Source organism: Cygnus olor, chromosome 3 (genome assembly GCF_009769625.2).
Source record: "Cygnus olor isolate bCygOlo1 chromosome 3, bCygOlo1.pri.v2, whole genome shotgun sequence".
Taxonomy (NCBI): domain Eukaryota; kingdom Metazoa; phylum Chordata; class Aves; order Anseriformes; family Anatidae; genus Cygnus; species Cygnus olor.
In genome coordinates this window covers 23,428,507-23,443,655 of record NC_049171.1, presented here as the reverse complement: position 1 = coordinate 23,443,655, position 15,149 = coordinate 23,428,507, and the positions used below count along the sequence as shown (strand labels likewise).

At 32.8% G+C, this 15,149-nt stretch overlaps 1 protein-coding gene across 5 annotated transcripts in view; it reads left to right on the top strand.

Moving 5' to 3' along the window:
• Nucleotides 1-15,149, top strand: part of CSMD1 (CUB and Sushi multiple domains 1) — a 1,148,093-nt gene that overhangs the window by 873,911 nt on the left and 259,033 nt on the right. For all 5 annotated transcript variants that reach the window (XM_040551456.1, XM_040551454.1, XM_040551453.1 and 2 more), the window contains 3 exons: nucleotides 1,249-1,365; nucleotides 2,832-3,047; nucleotides 6,284-6,472. In XM_040551456.1, the coding sequence (XP_040407390.1) occupies nucleotides 1,249-1,365; nucleotides 2,832-3,047; nucleotides 6,284-6,472 (522 nt within the window). The remainder of the gene's footprint in view (nucleotides 1-1,248; nucleotides 1,366-2,831; nucleotides 3,048-6,283; nucleotides 6,473-15,149) is intronic.

Here is a 15,149-nt window from a genome sequence, read left to right as displayed (position 1 = left end):
AGTAGAAATAGAGAGTGTTTTGGGAGATATGGAATATGAAGCTGTCCACATCTTTCTTTAAAAAAAAAAAGCTGAACTATGCTAGCAAATATTTCTGTGCTCTTTTTATCATACCATACATTTACTGTGGTTTCATCCATTCATATTCTCCTTCAGGCTTATGTGCAGCAGTACATTTATGCAGGCAAAACCAGGCTAAAACATTTCTTCTACTTATTTTTAAACATATGTATAAAATACATAAATTTAAAATAAATAAACTTTAACAAACACCTTAGTCTAATAAGAAATGAAAACAGAACCATAGCCATAATGCCAGCATTATAGCTGTGCGTACATGTTTGTGTGTAGAACTTCTGAAAGTGTATTCAACTATTTGTCATGTATATTTGCCATCTAGTTCATGACAAGGTTTATCCTTCTGTGTGAAGAAGAAGACTAAAAGCATCTTAATGCTTTATTGTTGTATTTTAAAATATTTAGTTTATTAAAATTTGAAAGAACATAAAAAGCTGGACAGCAACAGATGAAAGAAAAGCACAGCCATGCTGTATTTATGAGATCAGTGAGTAATTCAGCAATGCAAATCTTTATTTTACTTTAATTAATTTGCCATGCAAATTGGATCAGCCTAGTTTAGCAAAATGCTTATATGCATAAAAATTTTCTAGCATAGTACTTGTGTCTTTCAAAATACTTACGAAGGGAAAATCTGAACCTGTGAGAGGAAAATACTTATTTTTTCCCTGAATGTCACAAAAGAAATCAAATAGCAAAAATGCTTTTCTATTCTTTGAAGAAAAATACATTTTGTTTCTTATATTTTTTTGTTTGATGAAAACAGAATGAAATACCTTTCTAAGTATGTAGTCCAAGAAAGGTAACTGTAAGATATATGGTTTCTGAGTGAGTTCACCAAAACAAAACAGTACTTCTAAATACTGCTACAATAGGAATTTGTATATTCTGGAACATGGATTTACTTATTTTGGTATCCCGCCAACTAACAGAAGATGTTGTAGAGGAAAAATAAAATTCCGTTAAAAGGCTACTTAAAGAATAAACAAGTTGTTGTCAAACATGAATGTCATGGCTTCAGACAAATTAACTTCCTAGTTTAATACTTGACCCTATTTTTCAATTTTTAAAGTAGTTAAAGAAGTGAACAGTGAACTTTTTTTTTTAATTAAAAACAGGACTTCCTGTATGACTTCTGTTTTGTTTTCCTTTTTTTTTTCTTCTATTAAGCATTATGTGGCGGATACATTCATGGGAAGAGTGGAACTATTCTTTCTCCAGGTTTTCCTGATTTTTATCCAAACTCTTTAAACTGCACTTGGACTATTGAAGTGTCACATGGCAAGGGTAAGAATCTAATATGAATTGCATATTTATATGTAATCTCTGTGTTTTATAAATTCAAACAAGCAAAATGTCATTTATGAATCCGCTTAAATCATTGTTTTCTGCCGTTCTTTTGAGGAAGTTTAATTTCACAAAATGAATGTCTTCAAATGTTGTAATCTTTTTAATTTGTGTTTATTTTGGAAAAGAAATGCTCTTTTAGCAGTGACCTGGGGTAATGTGTTTTAGTTTCTCTTAGAAAAATGGGCAGAAATTAGAAGAGCCAAAATATATGAAAATAATGTTGTTGCTTGTTAAATAAAACTAGAGTACTAAATGAAAGTTTCCAGGGCCTTATTGATAGCTCTTCTCCAATATTAATCATGAAACAGCAGATTTGATCTGTGTATTAGTAACCTTAGATTTCAGACTCAAATCATGAAGCTTAAAAGCTTAAATTAATAGAAATTATATATCTTTATGTTGTATACACAGTGGAGTAACATTTGGGTGTGCTTAGCAGCTTATCCATTGGGGAAATGGACAAAAGAAGCAAGGGGAAAAATAAATAAAGAAATAAAATAATTAATAAAGCTTAGGAAGTACAGATGATGCTATATATCACTGAATCAAAATATAATGAAAATGTTCCTCAATCAGCCTTCTATGGCAAGAAAAGTCTTTGTTATGTGTGATATTAGTCTGAGACTTACATTGGAAGTTTCTACTATTCAAAATCTTCTTACAGACTGTTTTTTTTTTTTTTTATTTAATGCTTTTGTGGCATTTTCAAATTTGAAGTATGTGAGAAGATTTTCTAAGAAGACTGTTGCTCCCCACAGTAAATAATCATATTTTAAAAGTTAACTGTAATGGAAAATTCAATTCATTTCTGGACTGGAAGTTGGCAATTGGAAAAGTAGTCACTTCTTGAGTAGTGACCTAGCTAATGTGAACCTGTATATATTGAAGACTGTACATAAAACCTGTGTCATCTTGGTCCTTGTGGATAGGCACTTGCTAAAGTTTAGAGTAAAAAGCAAAATCGTATCTGAGGAAATGCAAAAAATAAAGCATGAATACAAAAATATAGCTGATTATTAAAGTAGGACTCCTAATTTAATAGTGAGATGATGACAGAGATTAGAAATAAAAGAAATACAGAAGCTTACAGAGTAAACTGTACAATAAAATCTAGATTTTCAGAGTGTTGTATACAAATAACACTGAATCCTATGAATTATTTTACAGGAGTTGGTGATTTATGGTGAGCTAAACAAATACCCCCAGTGCACAAACTGATTGGTTGAGTCTATTTGCTTTCTGGAGTTTTTGTTCTCTGAATTTCAGGGTTTGATTCCATGTATGACTTTTTCTAAAAATCTTCTCATAGCATTTAAGTTTTACTTTCTGTGTAAACTAAATAACGGAAGAGAAAAATTTCCTGTTAAATCCTTTTCTTTTCTCCCTTTTTAATATGTTTAAAGGTGTACATTTGGTTTTTCATACCTTTCATCTTGAGAGCTCTCATGACTACTTGCTCATAACTGAAGATGGCAGCTTCACAGAACCAGTAGCCAGGTTAACTGGCTCAGTCTTACCCCCTACTATTAAAGCTGGCCTCTTTGGAAATTTTACTGCACAGCTTCGATTTATATCTGATTTTTCAATTTCTTATGAAGGCTTCAACATTACGTTTTCAGGTAAGATATTCCAACCTGCTAAGTGTCCAGAAATTGTTTCCAAGGTAATATTTTAACTTGCAGATAGCAAAAATGTTGTTAAACACCAGTAAAGAAGTTGAAAGAAATATACAGTCTGTATCTTAGAAGACCAGCTAAGATTTATAAAGGTGGCTAACATTTTTCCTTTTAAGGAATTTTCCCTGTTTCCAGAGAACCAGTGAAAAAGAGGTTTGGAGGAAAATGGAGGAGAAAAAATACACAAAGAAGACTAAAAGAAACTTCATACAAAAGAATCTAATGAGCTGTTTCACTAAAAGAAGGACAAACTGTAAATAAAGAGCAGCATGCTGACTCAGAGTCACAGTGGAATTTAAATAAATTAATTTTGGAATGGAAGAAAAGACATTTATATAAATAAGTTAATGAAGGTGTATTAGGTGTTGATAAATGCAGTTCTGATAATTTTTAAAAACTCTTTAAGAGAATTGATAAAGATTGCTAATGCTTATTTACAGTCTTTTAAAATTAGACTACATATAAAATATATTTCTCAAGAATTTTCTTTGCCTATCTCTGTTACTAGAGTGTGGAATATTTACAGATGCATGTACGAATGAATCAGCCACTAGTTAAGATGCTTGTGCTCATGGATATTCTGTGGGAGAAACACATAAGGAACTAATGTATCTGACTCTCGTACATCATTGTTCAAGAACTGAAAAACAATAAACATGTTTTATCTGAAGTCTGGCAGTGTTGCACTAGACCTATAGATGCACTGTTTACAAATACTGTAGTTCAGCTTATTTAAAAAAAAAAATGATTAGAGCAATAGTGTTGTATTTTCTCATACGAATTGATGAATATTTTTTCTGGATACTTTAAACTAACCAAATTAGAAGTCAACTGTTCAAGAAGTTTGAAATGCAAATGCATTTTTTTCTCTTATATTTTATTTATAAATATCTCAAAATGGTAGATGGCCATTTGTAGAAAAATACACAAAATATTATTATGGATGTAAAAGGGAAAATTGTAGAGTAATAAAATAGATGTATCAAAAGTTTTGAAACATAGGTAAAGTTTTATGCCCTATCTGCAACAAGTACACACATAGATAGCCATCATAAGTCATCATTTATATTAAATAAGTATTTTCAGAAATATTATCAATCATATTAATTTTATGGCACAAATGAATAAGTCTTTTTGCATTTTCAAATGACCAGAATGTATTTTGCTATAGTAAGCAGTGTTTAGTGAAAGACCTTAATCTATTTTGAATATCACCTAATACAGAAATTTGCCCCACTAAGCACTGAATTGATTGCAGATAAATCTATACAAGAGATAGAAAAGAAATTTTTAATCCTTCCATGAAAATTTTTGATTTTATTTTTTATTCAGTTGTAATACATACGAACTGTTTTGTTTTGCTCTACCTTTTGAAAGCAACTTTTGACAGCAGAGTGACTAAACTGCTAAGTTTATTCTACAAAGATTGTCTTGGCTTCATTTTGAAAGAAAAAATCAAAAGTAGCAATGACAAACTTTACAAGTTGCATGCATAAAAAAATAAACTTTTAGTTAAAAACACAAATAGATTTTTTTATTCATCCTGTAACACATGAGACACATGAACTGGTATGCATGGAAATTGCATTCTGATTTTGATGACCATCAGTGAAAAGAACTTGACTAATATATCTTCCATGTAACTGTGCATTCCTTGTTAAGTATATCTTAGTGATGTTTGTTTATCATAGAATTATAAAAACAATTCTTATCAGAAGGGACTTCAGCAGGTCATTGAAACCAGCCTGCTGTTCAAAGCTGGATTAGGTATGAGATCAAACCAGGTTGCTAATGTTTTTGTGAATGAGGATTTTGAAAACCTCCCACTGCACTACTTCTCTGGAAAACGTGTTTTTACTTGCATCCAGTTGGAAACAGTTTTATTAAGTATTTCAACTTATGCTTATTGTCTGTCATCTTCCCACCACCTGGGGAAAGTGAATAGCACTTAAATGCTATTCATTCCATGCTGCAACGCAATTTTTTTAACATATTTTAATCTAATGTATATAATAAATACGTAGCAATAATTTAATAATGTTATAAATAGCGATAAATAATACAAATAATATTATGTTATTATTATACCAACAACAATAATAAATCAAAAATAATTATTTAATTATTCCTATGATTATAGAGACAATAATATATACAGGAGAAAGTACAGAGTAGTTCCATATCCAGCACAAAGGGATAGAGAAAGACACAGTATTTTATTATTATTATTGTTGTTATTTTTATAATTCCCAGTTTCTTGTAAAGGTAAAACAAAATGAAAGTTGTATTATGATATTAGTCTAAGTATATCATCCCCTCTGAGAATAACAAGAATTCCAGGACATGTATTGTTCTGTATACATGTACTGTCAGTTAAACAGATTATTTAAGTAATGCTGAAAAAAAAATTACACACTTTAGGAAGCATTTGAGGACTTCAGTTTTACTACTTCTTACTTCTTTTTGTTCCTATAGATTTGCAAATTCTGTGAATTTATTCCTGGTTCATAGTTACAAGAGAAAATAAATCCAGACACTTTGAAACTTAAAATATACATATGTATATATATGTGTATATATATATATATATATATATATATATTATATATATTATATATTATATATTATATATATATTTAATTTCAGTTAGGTGACATCTGTATGATTTCTAAAAGGCATGCAAATAGTTTGTTATTTAAATAGTATAGTTTTACCTGAAAAACAGAAGTGCATTTTTGAAAATGTGGTCATATGTCTTTTTATTCACCTGACATTTCATTTGATTTTTTGTTAGATTTTCTTCATACATAATGAATTTTTAAACTGTAAGTCTCACTTCTAAAGCTGTTTGGGAGTTCAGATCAAATGAACCAAGAATAATATACAGAGGATGTAATTAAAGAAAATTATAGTAAACCACTTAGAGTACAAGCTGATTACAGCCCTTAAAAATTAGGAAAATAAATGTAGTGTAGGTGGGACACAATAGATACATAATTACTGTATATATAGCCATAATAAAAATATAGAAATGGTGCTATTTTAAATAGAGAAAATGGCTCGAAATACTTGTTTTTCAAGTGATGCATACTGACAAAATGCAACTCATTTGACATGGTTTTTTTTCTTCCCCATGTGAACAACTTGTCCTATATATATATATGTTTTATTGTCTGCAGAATATGATCTGGAACCATGTGATGATCCTGGTGTTCCTGCCTTCAGCAGGCGAATTGGCTTTCAGTTTGGTGTTGGAGATTCCTTGATCTTTTCTTGTTTCCCTGGATATCGCTTGGAAGGTGCTAATAAACTTACCTGCCTGGGTGGTGGTCGGCGTGTATGGAGTGCACCTCTGCCAAGGTGTGTGGGTAGGTGGTCACATGCTTTCATTTCATTCATCAAATCGTTATTAGCACATGGCATGTTTCAGAATATTGGGTAGAGAACAAAGCACTTGGGTTGAAAGGATTGATCCCCAAGCTGTAGAAACTTTACTCAGTGCAGGATATAAGTACTCCATGTCTTTTTTTACTTAGAGAACAAAAAGAAGAGGAATAGTAAGAATCATGGTAGAAAGTAATATCAAAATGTCTTGTGAGATAAAATGTAAATGTAATAATTGAACTGTATGTGCCCTTATTAAGATATAAATTTCATACTTTGTCTTTCAGGGTAAAGAAATGATGTTTAGAGCTCTTAGGTGAAAACAGCCTTTATAACAGTACCCCCGATGATTTTAAGGGTGTTTATTATTGTAACTCTGAACATTTATTTTTTTTTTTACAATTTATAAGCTATACACTGTATTGCAGTATCTAAAGTGTAATTTTTAAATGAATGTACTGTTGTTAAAAATCATAACTATATGCTCAAAGTGGGTAAATAGGTCTTTTTTTGTGAGCAGTGTTGTTACTGGATTTTTTAAAATTTGTACTGTTGCTGTAGTTGATTTGATGAGATAGTTTTATCACCAGTATATGAAGTGAATCTGATAGCTACTATTGACATAAGACTTCTGAAATGTCACATAATTCCACACACCTACCTGTAAATGGATTGCAATAAGAGGGCTATTTAAATACAATTTTCTTTCATTAAGGGAGACACTCAACTTTGGCATGATTGTTTTGCTTCTTATAAGAGCACATATATCTATATCTGAAAAAAAGTTGTAGGTCCTACATTGTAAATACTCATAGAATACATATATATAGCTTTTTATGGCAAAAAGGAAAGTATTTGTAATTATGTTTTAATGACCTGGGCTTATTTAACCAATTAGAGAGAAGCCAACATTGTATGGCGTTTACCATTAATTATGTATATATACATATACAAATATATATATATAATTTAAGTCTTAGGCTATTTTCAGCTAGCTTCTTAATGCTGTTTGACTGTGAATGTTGGCTAACCAAGTGCACATCATCATATATCAACTTAATATGTGCAAATTTCACTATAAGAATATTCACATACTCACCTTGAATGTAGCATTTTAGTTTTCCTAATTTTTAAGAGCGCTCTGCTGTTCTATAGCTGTCCGTGTATGCAAATAGAAAATTCGCTGCTTACTTCTGGATTCTTAAACAAAAGATGACTGTTAATTGTGCAATATTACAATTCTTAATAGTTAAGTTTAATCAAGATATCATTAGGATATACCCACATGCAATTAAAACTGAATATAAAAACTCTTTCTACTGCATGTTGTTTTACTGTTATGGTTGCTTGTTAATGATGTTATTTGAAGTAGGTGATTCTGATGCAGTCAATAATGTATGAATGAAAGTATTAACATAAAAGATTATTTCTAAACAAATCACTGTTTTGAAGAGTGACAGAAAAAAGGTAGGTCTTTAAGAAAGAAAAAAAATTTCTACATGTTAACAATATCTATTATTCCTTTCTACAGAATGAGCCAGTTTAAAAGTATGATTCTTTGATTCTTTATAAACAAAAATACACAATGAGAAAAGTATTTGTATGTGTAAACAATGGCAATCTCGATCTCAAAAAAAAAAAAAAATCAATCCAAACCAACCCACCAAACAAACAAAAATCCATAATACTAGATGACTGGATATTGTGACCAAACAGGAGACACAAAGAGATACCAGATAGGAAGCTGCAAACTTATTTTCTAACTCCTCAGAGGATAAGTATATGTCTGTCAGCAGCTATCGTATACCGAAAGTTAGCTGGTTCTGGTACTATGGGTTGAATACGGATTATTAGCCTACAGGCATTTTTTAGTTGGTGGGATTCAGATTCCAAACATTTGAATTTCACTATTTTTAATGTAGTTTTGCACTTGGTAACTTAACTCAATAAAGTCAAGATAGAAAGCCTAGATTTTGGTGTCCATTTTACAGTGAGAAGAATTGGTCTCCAGACATCCTTTAGATGCCTAAGTAAAGGAAATTACTTCCATTGGAAATTAAACTTCCACAAGTCTGATGGTCTATTTTCATTTTTAAGTAAGCTTTCATTTGTTCCAATATATTTTCCTCTATTTTTAAGTAATATTATATATTTGTAAAGTTATCTGCATCTGTTCCCAAATTCATTAGTTATCATTTTTATATCCAAGGTTAGAGATATTTGTTTCAATAAGAGAAAATTTAGTGAGTACACTGAAACGAATATGGCTTAGTTTATATTACTGGAAGAAAGGAATAATATGATGAAGTTCCATATACTTAGAATTATGCTACAATGATAAGATTGTTGTTGTTGAAGGCTTTATTCAAAATTACCATCTTGTAAACTTAACTTCGTAAAATGGAAATTTTTGTTTTGTATTATTCATTTTCATGTCTGAATGTGTGCTCAATTTATTGTTCAATTTTATTCATGTGTCATTTGAATATATATTTTAAATATATTTTTTGAACCATTTGAACCAAATATATATATTTTTATGGAAAATTTAAGTATCATGCTCAACCACACAAGAGGCTCAGAAAGTTATCATTTTCAATATGCAAATTAAATATGAAATTGTTTTTCCAGTTACATGTCTTCTCAATACTTGTTATGAGACATAAATTTAATTTTCTTTGAATAGAAGCAAAAGTGCATGTCTGCAGTACACTAACTGGCAGGAAAATCTGTATTATTTCCTGTAAAATTTCATATCTTATTTGATGTATGGAATCTTTTAGAAGTTATAGTTCTTGGGGAGTTCGGGTTATTCACTTTTTTTTGTTGTTGTTTTTCTTTTTCTGGTGGGCTCCTCTGCGTTCCTCTCAAAAACATGTTTGTTTTAGTTCAGATTAAAAATAATAATAATAATAGACCATTAGCAGTATTTAAGTGTACTGATCTGCGGGAATACTGTTCTTTTGTGATGAAGAAAATACATGTTATATTATTGTCATATATTTTATTTTTATTAATGTTTTTATATTTTAGAAAAACTTTCCACCACATTGTACAGTAATATTAAGAGATTCGTACCTGATATTTTGAAAATGCTCATGGAATTATTCCACATAACGTAGATTACATATTGCAAAGTTGCAAAGGTTACCAAGTGTCAATTTAAATTAATGATGCATCAGCCATTGAATTACCTATGAACCTACAGGTCTAATTTAACCATTTACATAGTCAGACAAAAATATGCATACATTTTCTCCCAAGCATAATTTAGAGATACATATCCAATCACAAGAATAAATGACGAGTCTGTAATTCATATAGAAAGGAAATTTATTTTCTGAGAGCTCAACATTTCCTTTTTGTTCTAGTTGTGCTCGGTTTTGAATCCATTTATAGATTAGTTACAGGACACGTCATTAAATCCATGTACAAGACCCTAATTTCTAATTGATCAAGAAACCTTTTTATAAACTATGCATAGATGTTTGGCACTTATCTAAAACAGTATTCTGTATAACACTTTTATCTCTATGAAGAAAGTCTATGAAGAAAATTCCGTTTCTAAGAGTGTATCAGACCAGAGAGATAAAACATATTTGAGAGTCAAGGGCCACGTCCAAGTCACCTGAATTCTGAGGGCATTTCAGAAACCTGAAAGGAGGGTTTGGACTCCTTGGAAAGTGTGCAAGAGTATGTGTAAACACTTGTTCTCAAAGCAGGTGTGTCAACATCTTGAGATTTGCATATTCTCTTAGTGTAGTACTACTCTATCTTTCTCTGAAAGAGCAAGCAGAGCCAGTGGCTACCCCTATGGTGCCGGGAGCAAGGATGCAGTATTCATCAAGCCTCTCTTGTTGCCAGTGTGGGCCAGAAAATAATTAGAGTGAAGATGATAACAAAAATCTCTTCTACTGTAAACAAAAAATAGCCCATATCATGGGAGTGCTCTCAAGTACCTCTCTGTACTTCCCCAGAACCAAGTCTGCCAAGGAGTGAGGCAGGCTTTGATAACAGATGGTGTGTTTGCTTGATACATCTATTATGAAGCTCATTGATTTGGAGGGAAAATATACCTGAAGGTATTTCTGATACTCCATTTAGATCTTGGTCTATTTACATTCTTAACACCAGTTAGTGAGGTTGCAGCCCTCCAAGTCAAGTAAGGGAGTCATCCAGTGAGAAAAATATTTTCTAAAAATAATTCTTCAGCCACCCTTATGATCAATCAAAAGAGGAGTTAAAGCTATAAATGTAGGAAACCAGAGTACTAAAAGAGATCTTTCGGGAAGGAATGATGCAACTAAGAAAAATACAAGGAAAGACTCTGCCAAGCAGCTTAGTAGAACTGAGGTGGAAAGACGCAGTCAGTGCCCTTCAGTTCAAGCTACTTTCATATTTTTCTCAGCACCAAGAATGTTTACAGAGGTCTTATTTCTTGTTGCTATGACACCTAAAACATTAGGGATGAAGATATCCTCTTATCTTGATGAGCAGTTCACACAAAGACAACTTCCTTCTCAAAAGGGGGAAAAGAAAATACTTGCCCTGGTATCTGCTGGCTTTACAGCGTACATTCAGAAATTAAATCTAGTCTTAACTCAGTGGCACAAAGTTGCAAGTACATTACTGGGTTCAATAGTCTCTAGAGTATTTCTTCCGCATTATCATTTCTACACTGTCCAAACTCATCTACATGATATATACACACCAGCCTTTATATATCAACAAAGTTTTTTTAGGTCTTTTTAGGACATATGGTAATATTTACTTTAATGACTCTTTTAATCAGATTCAGGATGAAAGGCCTTCAAATTTAATTGCATTTAATTTATAGACTAAATATTTACCCAAACAAATACTAATTTCTGTCGCAGAATGTGTACTCAGATTCATCTGCTGCTAAAAAAAGATAAAAAAATAAACAACAATAAACCATCAGAGCTTCCAAAGCTATTGACTTTCACCCTTCTATATCCAAGTAAGTAATTTCAAATCTTTCCTCCAGGGTTCATCTCTAATATATTCTGAAATTTTCATGGTCAGAGAACCATTTGTGCTTTCTCTTCATTTCTTCTCCTTTAAAGAGTCATTTTTCAGGTCAGGCAAAAGCAGAGCTTGGGAGATCTGGTTAGCCTAACATCATGACCCTGTCATTTTCAGTCGAAAACTTTGAGTCCCATAGGGACAGCAATATCATAATTTTCACTGGACTTCCTTTCCATGCTGTGCAGGACCCTGATCTTCAAAGGTTTTTATCTGAGTGACTGGAAGTTGGTTGGTTCTCAGAATAAGGCAAAATCCCTTCTTCAGTAAGGAACCTGCTTGTACACAGCAAAAAGGACACTACCAGGTCTATCTACAAAATCATACAGAAGTTCATAAATAGGTGTCCTTGTACATTTTATTTCCCAATGTCAACCCTTTCTCTCTTCTCCTTGTTTACATTCTGAACTTTCAATTAGAATGACTTTAGTGTTTATCTCAGCCATGTACCTCAAGTGGTTATACAGCATTATTCTAGCTCGTAATAATCAGTTTTGAAAACTAGCTAGAATTTCCATCTTGGTCATCACTCTATTTCTGTGTCCTCCAATAGGACCTCTCCCTTCTGGCTTGAAAGCAGTTTGTGCCTACAGCCACCTACTTAAACTATAATTACTGATGAAAAGAGCCTTGCTGTTTATAATTAAAAAGTGTGGAGGAGGTTCACGGCCTTAAGGTTGACTCCCTTGTTACTGCTTAAAGAACAGAAATGATAATTACCCAAGGTGGTGTCCAATTTCCTCATCTCAGAAGATTAAAATTCTTCTTTTTTTTTTTTTTACCTCGTAGAGCTGTTGTTGTGGGTTAACCCCAGTAGGCAGATAAGCCCCCCATAGCTGCTTACTCAATTCCCACCAGTGGGATGAGGGAGAGAATCAGAAGAGTAGAAGTGAGAAATTGTATGGGTCGAGACAAGGAGAGTTTAATACATAAAGCAAAAGTTGCATGTGCAAGCAAAGTAAGATAAGGAATTCATTCACTATTTCCTATTGGCAGGCAGATGTTTAGCAATTCTGAGGAAAGCAGGGCTTCATCACACTTAATAGTTACTTGGGAAGTAACTCCAAACTCCAAGGTCCCCCTTCCTCCTCCTTTCTTCTTACCCCCAGCTTTTATTGCTGAGCACATCATATGATATGTGATATCTTCTTGGTTCATCTGGGGGCAGCTGTCCTGGCTGTGTCCCCTCCCAGCTTCTTGTGAACCCACAGCCCACTTGCAGATGGGGCATCATGGGAAACAGAGGCCTTGACTCTGTGTAAGCACTGCTCAGCAGTAGTTAAAGCATCGGTGTTTTATCAACACTTCTTTTCTTAAATCTAAAACACAGCATTATATGAGTCTCTACAAAGAAAATCAACTATGTCCCAGCCCAAACCAGTACATTTGTGGAACACTTTCTCCTGTGGAAACAACTCTCCATACTTTAGCTATCTGCTGAATCCTCTGAGTTTACATTGTCATGATGTGGCTTTTCAGGAGGATCCCTTCCTTTCCACCGCTCAAACTAACAGTAGAAAGACTGGGATTGCCAATCTCCTCACAGAAATTTTCACATTCTGCATTCGTTTTTTTTAAAAAAAGAAAGGTAGTGGAGTCATCCACAAAGAAATACCATTTCTTGTAAGAACTTACTCAAAAGCACTCAAGTAAAAATGACAGCTTCTCTGTCAAATGTACTAGTAGTTGATATCTGCAGATGATACACTTCAATCATTTTTTTGCACAAGAGTACTAAGTATTTCCCGGATTTCTACATAGAGTCATTGCATTTGGAAGAGCTATCCTGTGATTTTTACTTATCTAGTGACTGAAAAGACTCCAAGTATCCTACAGCAAGGACTTTCTGCAGTTATCCACAGTATAAAAGACACAGTCTTTTGAAGGAAAAAGATTGTATGGCTACCTTTATGTAACTGTTCTTTCGGATACGTTGTCTAAAAGTGCATTCATAGTGTCCTCTTTCACTCCTTTCCTCAAAGTTTAGTGTAGCTGAGAGGAATGTGAGATTGAGGGAAATGGAGAGAAACACTCTGCTTCTGCGTAATTTTGTGTGATGCACAGAATTAATAGAATAAGGAGTGCATTCCCATAGATGCTGTCAAGGTGAAAATACTCTCCTAGCAATCCTGGCACAGGACTACTAGGAAAATACATGTGCACTTTGTCTTGAAGAAGAAATATCACTGAAGTAACCCATATCTTTAGGTTTGGTAGTACTGACCAAAAGGTGGTTTTGTACTACTTTGAAACAGCTGGGTCACCTATAAGTTTGTTGATATTGCCACCTGGCACATTGCTGTAATAGCTATGTGTTTTATGTTTAATTTTCCAAATTTATTTCTGAATTTAATTATCATATAAAATTACCTTTGTGTTTGCTGGTATCCCTTTATGTGGGTAAAAGACAAGCTACTGGAGTACAGACAAGCTTCCCTGATTATCTTTTGTCTAGTTGAGATTTAGGAAGAGAAAACGATCTTCCTTTCCTCCTTTGTTGACATCTCATCTTGTATTATTATTTGTTGTTTTGTTGTTATGATTGCTTAAATTATTATTCCACTGTTTTCTAGAAATATATATTTTTCAAAAACATTCATTTGATAACCAATTGTGGTTATGAATGGTTATTGACACTACTTCACATATATAATTTATTCCCATTTTATCACTTGCTTTTGCATAGTTGAAAATGTATATATACGTTTATATTTATTCTGGGGCTGTATGAAGACAATTGCACAATGGTGTGGATACATATTCTTCGCAATTATTCTTCCTGCAATAGTTCTTTTTTTTCTCTACCTATAATTATACAATTCTGTTACAGTTTCATTTCACAGTTGACTACTTTTTCTTGAGGCCATACCCAGCTTTTAGTGAGTTAATCCCCCTAGAGTACAGAGCCAAGAGTAATGCTCTTAGGCAGTTATGCACTTCTGCTTATCTCCAAAAATATGCCAACCTCAGGAGCTTGGTGAATACTGGGGTCCAGAAATGAGGTGGAATGTCTCCTAAATCTGTTGATTCTGAGGCTAAAGTCTGCCTAGAGGAGACCATAGCAATCATGTTTTTGACCGCTGTCTTGTTGTCTTCAATAAATTTTTAAACAGGAACCACAGAAGTTGTCTGGGAAATATGTTACTAAGGCAGATTTCCTACATCTCATCTAGAAAACCAGGACTGTGCTTTTAATCATACTTTTCTTACTTTTCAGTTTGCTTTAAGTCAAATTAGTCAGGAGCTTTCTAACATCCTGTATTGTAAAGTTGTTCTATTGTTAAAAAAAGGAATTGGAAGACTCAGAAAACATTTCTATAAGTGATTTCATTTTTTAGTTGAATATAGTAGTTCAATGAACCAGTAACACTAGAAGTAGATCTAGAATCCAGAAAATACTCTGTTATCTCTCCCCCATAACTCTCCCCCCCCCAAGAAAATACATTCTTCCAGCTCAGTGCCATTGTCCATAGATTTCACTGTCATGCTGCAGTGCAGAATTCTTTCCCTGAATCTCATGAATTTCATAATTTCTTCTGCACACTGGCAAAGCTTTGTCAGCACTGAGAGAAAGTTAGATGATGCTCTTTTGAATATCAGTGGCAAGTATCTTCT